This window comes from Danio aesculapii, chromosome 5 (genome assembly GCF_903798145.1).
Source record: "Danio aesculapii chromosome 5, fDanAes4.1, whole genome shotgun sequence".
Taxonomy (NCBI): domain Eukaryota; kingdom Metazoa; phylum Chordata; class Actinopteri; order Cypriniformes; family Danionidae; genus Danio; species Danio aesculapii.
The window spans coordinates 34,189,373-34,198,023 of record NC_079439.1 but is presented as its reverse complement, the minus strand read 5'-3'; the positions used below and the strand labels follow the sequence as shown (position 1 = coordinate 34,198,023).

General features: G+C 38.6%; 2 protein-coding genes and 3 non-coding genes across 6 annotated transcripts; 1 reads left to right on the top strand and 4 right to left on the bottom strand.

Annotated features, from left to right (window-relative positions):
* Positions 1-1,158: 1,158 nt before the first annotated feature.
* pole3 (polymerase (DNA directed), epsilon 3 (p17 subunit)) lies at positions 1,159-4,474 on the top strand. The gene is made up of 4 exons (XM_056458019.1): positions 1,159-1,563; positions 1,708-1,793; positions 2,331-2,449; positions 3,321-4,474. Exons 1-4 carry the CDS (start codon positions 1,498-1,500, stop codon positions 3,491-3,493), a joined length of 444 nt encoding a protein of 147 aa, XP_056313994.1. The 5' UTR covers positions 1,159-1,497; the 3' UTR covers positions 3,494-4,474.
* A 755-nt stretch (positions 4,475-5,229) lies between these two features.
* Positions 5,230-8,627, bottom strand: rpl12 (ribosomal protein L12). 2 transcript variants are annotated; one of them, XM_056458017.1, is made up of 7 exons: positions 8,468-8,627; positions 7,357-7,430; positions 6,626-6,724; positions 6,461-6,542; positions 5,725-5,811; positions 5,360-5,472; positions 5,230-5,278 (listed from the first exon to the last, which is right to left on the bottom strand). In XM_056458017.1, exons 1-7 carry the CDS (start codon positions 8,502-8,504, stop codon positions 5,273-5,275), a joined length of 498 nt encoding a protein of 165 aa, XP_056313992.1. In that variant the 5' UTR covers positions 8,505-8,627; the 3' UTR covers positions 5,230-5,272. The 2 variants fall into 2 exon arrangements, with proteins under 2 accessions (XP_056313992.1, XP_056313993.1); XM_056458018.1 differs by lacking the exon at positions 8,468-8,627 and adding an exon at positions 8,356-8,423.
* Positions 5,545-5,671, bottom strand: LOC130229933 (small nucleolar RNA SNORA65). The gene has a single exon (XR_008837887.1). It is a non-coding gene; the product is annotated as a small nucleolar RNA SNORA65 (small nucleolar RNA).
* On the bottom strand, positions 6,243-6,369 carry LOC130229931 (small nucleolar RNA SNORA65). The gene has a single exon (XR_008837885.1). It is a non-coding gene; the product is annotated as a small nucleolar RNA SNORA65 (small nucleolar RNA).
* On the bottom strand, positions 6,798-6,924 carry LOC130229932 (small nucleolar RNA SNORA65). The gene has a single exon (XR_008837886.1). It is a non-coding gene; the product is annotated as a small nucleolar RNA SNORA65 (small nucleolar RNA).
* Positions 8,628-8,651: the final 24 nt, after the last annotated feature.

The window sequence follows — 8,651 nt, the reverse complement described above, 5'->3', positions numbered from 1 at the left end:
AATAGAGAAGGTCGTGTAGGCCTAAGTGAAAAAAAAATGTCTTCAGTGTCTTGCATCAAGCATTTTACACTGGTAGTTTCTATTTTTATATTGTTTTTATTTTTTGCATTATTGCATAAAGTACATTATTATGTCTGTATATTTTCCTGAACAAATGTTTATATGTCCAAACGAGATATATAACCTTCCAAAAGGCACTTCGGAGTGAAAACAATCTTGGCCATCATATTGAAGTGTCATCCTCGACCGAACCAAAAAGTGCTCAAAACTGGCCACTTCGAAGGGCCCTTTAGGAAGAAGGATTTAGAACAGTGCAACCAAACTAATAGGCACTATCCAAGCCCCCATGTAAGGGAGGATTTTTGGTGTCATGGAAAGACGACAGAGGCTCAGAATTCAATCTTAACTATAATTTTACCTAGAACTGAATGTGTAGTGTTTTATAGCTATATAAACCATGCACATATATTTGTCAATAAAATATGTAAGAGTTATAAAGAAAAAAAATATAAAGAAAATATATTTAAATTTGGTAAATAAAAAACATAAATTAACGAACAATTAAAATAGGGCGCAGCCTGTCGTTCTGAGAGTATTAACAAAGACGCACCTTGAGATGATGCAGAAGTGTTTTCCAAATTTTTTTATTTTATTTTTATTTTTTCACCCTAATAGCCTTCGTCCATTCGAAGTTGTCAATCGGGAGTGTGGTTTCAAACTCAATTCCTGGAGGGCCGCAGGTCTGCGTAGTTTAGCTTCAACCACCTCCAACTCACATCTGCTTACTACTCTATAGTAGTTTTAAACACCTTGATTATTTGGATTAGCTGTGTTTGATTAGGGTTGGAACAAAACAGTGCAGAGCTGCGGCCCTCCAGGAATCAAGTTTGAGACCTGTGGATTAGAGCATAGAGATGTGTTGGTGACTACTACAAAAGACTACAACTACCATGAGCATGTGGACCACGTGACCATTGTTTTTCTATTTTAGTTTCCTAGCTGAACTGTTATGTCTTATAGATGTTATAGAAACCACGCAAATAAATTTAACCTACATTGGAAAAAAACAAAGAGAGAAACACATCTTATTTATATTCAGGATGTGCCTACAAACTGACGTCATGCCCAAACGTGCGCACTGGTTGGCGGGACAGAGCAGTGAGAGGTAAAAGGTTAACGCGTGGTTTTGGATGAACAAGCGGGCTGCAAAACAGTGAAGTACACTAGCCGTTGGTCCAATTTTTCTACAACGAATCAATTTTCATATAAATAATTTAGATACTCTTTTGTCGCATTTGTCAGGTAGTAAAATTCGCCGTTTAACACACTTCAACCGTTTTAGATACCAGCTGGTGGCAGTTCACCCCCGGAGAATTTGCTAAGCTAACTTTACGTTTTCGCGGTTTTGCAGTTGCTCAGATTCATATCTGGGCACGTTTTCTGACACAAATCTGTTAATATATCTAGGATTAACTGGTTAAATCAGTTGAGTGTGTAATGGCTGAAAGACCCGAGGACCTCAATCTCCCCAATGCTGTCATCACAAGGATTATAAAGGAGGCTGTAAGTGTCATCAAAGCTAGCGCTGTTAGCCATTTAAACGAACACACAAACAAACAATGCAAATGCATCTTTAGCATTAAACGCCATTCCAGTCAGTTTTATCATGTGTGTAGTGTTCAGTCAACGTGTAATCATCTTGTTTAGTTGCCAGAAGGTGTAAATGTGTCCAAGGAGGCAAGGCGAGCAATATCTCAAGCAGCAAGTGTTTTCGTCCTCTACGCCACATCTTGGTAAGTCTTGAGAAATTTAGTTTCAATCTGTATTAAGCACTGCTGAAGTGTGTTTCCTAAAAGTGACTACATTCAAATCAGTTGAAATTGTAATCATAGGCTAACAATGCATTTGGGAAACAAACCGCAGTGTTAAAATAGTTGCTAACTCTGGAGAAATTGTCATAGCTAAGAGGGCCCTATTTAGGTGAAGTTTAACAACTGATATGCAGAAATCGCTCAGATATTTGCAACAGTTAATGGGTCCTATAATTCAAATGTTTGTGCAAGTCTTAAGAAATTTTCTGTTTGAAAGAAACTTCACTTTAGCCCAGCGGTCACCAATCTTGTTCCTGGGGGGGCTGGTGTCCTGCAGATTTTTGCTCCAACCCTAATCAAACACCCCTGAACAAGCTAATCAAGGTCTTACTAGGTATACTTGAAACACCCAGTCAGGTGTGTTGGAGCTAAACCTTGCAAGAACACCGGCCATCCAGGACCGAGATTGGTGACCCCTTCTCTAGCCAATTGCAATCTCTTCTGTTTTGTTGACACCAGTGCCAACAGTTTTGCTATGAAAGCCAAGAGGAAGACACTCAACGCTGGAGATGTGATGTCCGCTATGGAGGAGATGGAGTTTGAGCGTTTCTTGCAGCCACTGCGGGAAGCTCTTGAAGGTATTTTATGTTAAACAGCCTTTCAGGTGTAGAGATGCTTTAGTGAATTCACACATTCATGTATGGGTTTATTAGTTATTTTACCTCAACGTAAAAAAATTCTTTTATCGTTTTCTCATGTGTATTTTTGAGTTCTGTCTGTTGGAACTAGGCATGGATAACCGGTTTCAAGGTTTATCACGGTTTGGAAAAGTCAAGGTATTAAAACCACAAAAAATGTTTTGTTGCACTGGTTTTCAAGGTATATGTCGTTTTTTTATGTGTTGTAAGGAAATCTGTGTGGTGTCGAAGCTAATTAAGATCGTAGAAGTCAATGGTTTATTTTAATTATTTAGTCTGACACGTTTACGGTTCCAAAATCTTATACATGTAATATATTGTGTTAAATGGGGGGAAAGACAGTTGTTGTTTTTTACCAAGACATTTAAAAAGAAATTATTGTACAGCAGTAAATGTAATACCGGGAAATTTTTATCTAAGGTTATCATACTGTCAGAAACTTATACCGACCCATGCCTAGTTAGGACAAAGAACTTCAAAAAGACCATCCTGTTCATACATACAGAACACAATACAAAAATGAGGTATAATGCCTGTTGTATGGCAACTTTTCCATTACAAGAAAATAGAAGTTCATTCACAAAAGAAATGTATATAGGCTACCACTTGGATTAAACTGCCTGATTGAAATGTATCTATCTTTGATACTTAATGAACGTTTTGGAGTTTTAATAGTTTGGTTAAATCAACTTTCAATGGAGGTATCGAAAACATTGACATTTGTGTTCTGTGAAGATAAATGACAGTTATTAGGATGAACTAACCCTCAAATGCATAACCATTTTTATTGTCAATTTTGTTTATTTTACAGCTTATAAGAAAGGTCAGAAAGGCAAGAAGGAGGCATCGGAGCAAAAACGCAAGGACAAGGAGAAGAAAGGTACAGATGAGAACGACAAGAGTAGGGATGAAGAGGAAGATGAGCACATGGATGATGAACAGGATGGGGAAAATGAAGCGGAGGAAGAAGATGTGGAGAATTGATAAGAGACCTTATTTTCTTTGTCTGGGTTCCACTTTTATAGTGTGGACAGGGACAAGCCTATGGTACCGTTTTACCTTATGCAACTGAATATCTGAGGCTGTATTACAGGGAGCTGTTGTTCAAGGCAAACTGGACATTAATTCAGTTAGATCAGAATTCATAGATTATTGTAAGTAAATAAACACTGTTACTTGGGTCAAGAGCTGAAGTAGGAAATAAATAGTGAGCAGCTTGAAGAACCGGGGAAGCATTTTTGTAAGGATTTCAGTAAGTGTAAAATCTTTATAGGGTGCTGTTTTCGTTGGTTTTCTGATTGGGCTGTTCAACACACCTAAATTTAGATACTTTTGTACTTGTCTTTGTACCGCTCATATGTACCCCCCCCCCCATTAAAGTTTGTGTTAATAATTGTGATTAATTTAAATGCTACCCTGCACAAACACCTGAACTATAGAACCCATTAATTGTTGCAAATATCAAAGATTTTTGCACATCAGTTGTTAAACGTCACCTCAAAAGGGCCTTCTCAGCTGACATTTTCTCCAATTTCCAAATTTAACACTGTTTTTTGATTTTCAAAAACATTGTTAGCCTAATAAAATTTACATTGATTGAAACTGTAGTCACTTTTGGGAAAAGCACCCTGACTAGAATCTTAATATTAATAATATCTTAAATATTAAGAGCTTCTGTGGTGAACACCATAGTGAATTTTACACAAGCCTTGAGGGAGATAGTCTAATGCTACATCCCAATTCACATCTCTCCTTATCAGTACTTGAAAATAGAATTAGTATGTCCCAAATCGTAGTGTGTTGAAAAAGTGTATGCCAAAGTTTCCTGGATGGTCTGCCATTTCTGGTTAAAAAAATAAATAAGTGTAGAACAGTCCATACTCCAACCCTGACACATTGTACGTAAATATGATTAGAACTACAAACGTGGGTAAAAAAAAAAGTTAATAAAATTACAAACATATGCGTGAGACCAAGTGTCAAGTAGAGAGGCCTGGTAAAGATGTTTGTTTGACTTAATATCTAGCCCACTAGAAAATATTTAAAAATCCCATTTTCTGTGTTATATTTCATAAGCAACAATACTGAACTTGGATAGGAGACATGTTTGGACATTTACATTTAGTCATTTAGCAGACGCTTTTATCCAAAGCGACTTACAAAAGAGGACAAGGAAGCAATTCACACAACTATAAGAGCAGCAGTGAAGTGCTATAGACAAGTTTCAGGTGTGTAAAGTCTAACATTAACATCTGAATGCGTAATTATCCAGAGACCTGAGGAGATTTCTCTGCATGAAAGACTTGTGATTAGCAGATTATGCTGCTTCTCCAATAAGGTAGGAAACTAATTATGAAAGTGCAGGGGCTCATAACTAAAGCAACAACAATCTGTAAGTGCGGTAGTATGTCCCAAAGCTTGCATACTGTCACACTCAAAAGAATATATCTTCCTTCACAAAAAAAGTACATACTTTTAGGGCGTAGTACAAGTATGCGAATTGGGACGCAGAATAAAGATTAAGTCACATGTATAAAAATCCTACATTTTGCTACCCAGAGCTCTAGTAAACTCATTTTGTTGTTACATACAACTCCGATTCTACTTTAATATAAAAAAATTCTCCCTTTTAAAAGCATGTTCTTACCCCAAGGCCCAGATCCCTTCTCTTCATAAATACATTTAGAGGATTATAGAAGGTAACAAACAACAAATCAAACTTTAGACTTATGAAAGTTTTATTTTGGTCAACAATCCTCCATTTTACTCCTGCAATAAAAAGAGAAAGTTTAGTTAAAACCAGCAAGTGAAATAATCATTGTAAAGCACAGTTGGTGGCACAATACTTACAGCTGGGCACTCAACTGCACCGCTGTTGATGTCATCAATGACATCATGGGGAAGGCGACCATCAATGGTGCAGCCCACAGACTGAGCTGTGCCAAGAATCTCCTTAATGGTACCTGAGAGGCAGAAGACAAGATTAGTTTGTTCATGGTACAAATCAACAGCACTCGTGCATGCAAGATTACATGTCATGTTCCAGGCCTTTTGGCACAGGGTTAGTCACTGAATTGAGCAGTCCTGCTTCCTAGAGCTGGGTCACTCTGAGCCTCCTCTGGACAGTACACAGTCACTCATACAGACAAGCACAGTGGCGGGAGGCTCATGGATACATTCACGTGTAGATGCACATGGAGAGTATAAGTACATACCTGAGAGTTCCCTGGCAATTGATCTGTGCCTCATGACACGGGCAATGTTGACGATCTCATCAAAAGCAACACTTCCAGAGTGCTTGACTATAGAAAAGAGAAACATGATGCATGTCAGAATACAGAATTTGTTCATCTCAAACAGATACCATGCATAGCACTGTTCAAAGTTTTGTGGTGCGTAAGATTTAATGCAATTGTCAAGCATTTAGCACACACGGATTGTCATCTATTTGATAAATCTCAAATGATTTCCCAGAAGTCATTTTAAAATGCTGGGTTTGGTGCTCAAGATTTACTAAAAACAGTTGTGTTGGTTAAAAATGGGTTAAAAACATCCTTCTGGATCCATGGAAATATTTTATCGGCACTTTATTGAATGAATTACTGACCACAAACTTGTGTACATAATGTTTTTACTCGTGTATATTTCTCATTTATCCTTCAACATGAATATCGTGCCTTGTATGCGTGCACTATATTCTACCATGCAATAAAGCTCTGATTTGCATAAGAAAAAATGTTCCAGACCTTTCGGCACAGAGTTACCCATTAAACTGGGCAGCTCTGCTTCCTAGAGCTGGGTCACTCTGAGCCTCCACTGGACAGTACACAGTCACTCTTACAGACAAGCACAGTGGCGGGAGGCTCACGGTCCATAGCCACAAAAGGTCAGAACACACAAAAGATGCGATTCCTACAATAGTGCATTGAGGTGGGGTAAAAAGCCACTTACTGTTCTTGACCTTCTTCCTGTCACGGGGAGGTTCCTTCAGAGCCTTGATGATGAGGGCAGAGGCTGATGGCACTACCTCAATCTGGAACAACAAAACCTGTAAGCATCTAAAGGCTACATGACCTCAAGAGCCACTTTACGGGCTGAAAGACTTCAAGCGCTTACCGCTGCTTGTCTGTTCTGGATGGTCAGCTTCACAGTGATTCTCAGGCCCTTCCAGTCACCGGTGGCCTTTGCAATGTCATCACCCACCTTTTTAGGGGACTGATGGAAAGAGGGGAGAATGGAAGATTAGCATGCAGCATATAATGGAGTCAATGTTCTTTGATGTTAAGTAGTTTGTTCCAGGTCTTTCGGCACAGAGCTGCCCATTAGTTTGGGCCGCCCTGCTTCCTAGAGCTGGGTCACTTTGAGCCTCCACTGGATTGTACAAAGTCACTTTAAAAGACTAGTACAGTGGCGGGAGGCTCACATAGGACCACAGGTTTGTGACAAGGAAAAAAAAAAAAAAAAAACACTTTAGGTATTGCTGCGTTTGAAAGTGTCATACACAAATTCTGTGACAATTCTGAAGGCAATTAATAACACTAATACAGGCATTTTAGATTGACCAAAACATTTCACATGCCACATGTTGATAATGTTATGATCACTGCTTTAACATCAAGTTGAGATTGAATTGCCTCGTTGCAATTATGAAGTAGTTTGATAAGCAGGAAGTTTATGGGTCAATGACAGAACCACACTGAAACGGTCTTTAACTGCATGTTGTGGCTCAAAAGACATGTTTGTTTTTTTGTAAAGACATTCATCTTGCATCACATCAGATAAATCACACACAGCCCTATTAATAAAGCAAAACTATAAACAGGTTGGACTATTAAGGTAATACTTACAAGACCCAAAGGTCCGATTTTGGGGGCCAGCGAGGAAGTGGCACCGACCTCTCCACCTGTGCATCTCATGAACACTAAGAAAGAAAAAAACACTAAATGAACTGAAATTTATGTTAAGACAGACAAAACTACAATAGCTATACTTTGCCAAAAAAAGAAAACTTGGAATACTCTAGCATCGTGTAACATTCACAGCAACTGATAGTAGCATAGCATTTTACTAAGGTCAGTTTAAAAAAAAAAAAAAAAAGCCATATTAATTCTGCTAAAGCCGAAAAAAGGGGCAAACTGGCCTGATGAGAAACACAAAGTATGGCATTACATATATACCATTGTTCAGAGAATTTGCTGTAGTTGTTTTTTTTAGTTGGTATATGGACACTGGGACTTAACGTTGCGTGGAACTAGTAGACAAGTTTTTCCTAATCCAACCAGGAGTTTTTCATTGTACTTATCAGTTACTTAAGTCATCATTTATGTAACGGACAACTAGTCTTTTTGATCCGGACGAATCAATAGAGTTCACCTGGTTACTTTCATCTTGAAGACGAGTACTGTACATTACACAATAGCGCTAACTTTTACTGCTATATGTCGTGTGCACATGTGAAAGTAAATATAACGCCCAATTTGAATTAAAAGCTAATCTTTATGAAACGATATGCTTTAGATGTATTAATTGTGCTGCACTATACAATAGAAATAATAGAAAGCACGCCACGACTACATAACGTATTTGACTATTCTATCGAACTATTTGGCAATAGTAAGCGAAGGGCGCTGTAGTTCATGGCTGCCCACGTGTGAAGCGCAGCTCCAACCGCACGCGCAACAAACTGCTAAAGAGAAAATCAATCGCGTTTCAAAGCTTTACAACGTATAGTTCAAAACACCTTAAAATTAAGCCACAGTTGGCGTTACTAAACACACCTTAAACATTCAATCCGATTAAACACCAAGTTAAAAATTGTTCGGTTAGATAAAGCTCTGTATTTTTACCCATTCATCTCGTTTATAACAGTCCCGGCGCTCTGGAGCCCAGAGCACAAACATGGCCGCTCAGTCACGCTCAAAAAACCCGTCGAACAGTTACAGTATTCCTCACACATACCAACTTTAATCTCGGTGGGATCGAATTTAGGAGGCATGGTGTATCAGATGAAGTTGAGTTCACTTCAATTGAACTTGGTGAGGGTGTCGGATGAACCCGGATTCGGGACGACCGAAAAGTGTTGCACCTTCACCACAAAAGTGAAAAAGGAAAGACCGGGGAGCGCATGTGCTGAGAATATAAA

Excerpts from the sequence above, each read along its gene's own strand:
- pole3 (XM_056458019.1), top strand. The coding sequence starts at position 1,498 with ATGGCTGAAAGACCCGAGGACCTCAATCTCCCCAATGCTGTCATCACA. Across the intron at positions 1,564-1,707 it reads CAAGGATTATAAAGGAGGCT|TTGCCAGAAGGTGTAAATGT; the intron begins GTAAGTGTCATC and ends CATCTTGTTTAG. Across the intron at positions 2,450-3,320 it reads ACTGCGGGAAGCTCTTGAAG|CTTATAAGAAAGGTCAGAAA; the intron begins GTATTTTATGTT and ends TTTATTTTACAG.
- rpl12 (XM_056458017.1), bottom strand. The coding sequence starts at position 8,504 with ATGCCTCCTAAATTCGATCCCACCGAGATTAAAGTTG. Across the intron at positions 5,812-6,460 it reads CAGGAAGAAGGTCAAGAACA|TCAAGCACTCTGGAAGTGTT; the intron begins GTAAGTGGCTTT and ends TCTTTTCTATAG. Across the intron at positions 5,473-5,724 it reads AATTGCCAGGGAACTCTCAG|GTACCATTAAGGAGATTCTT; the intron begins GTATGTACTTAT and ends TCTGCCTCTCAG.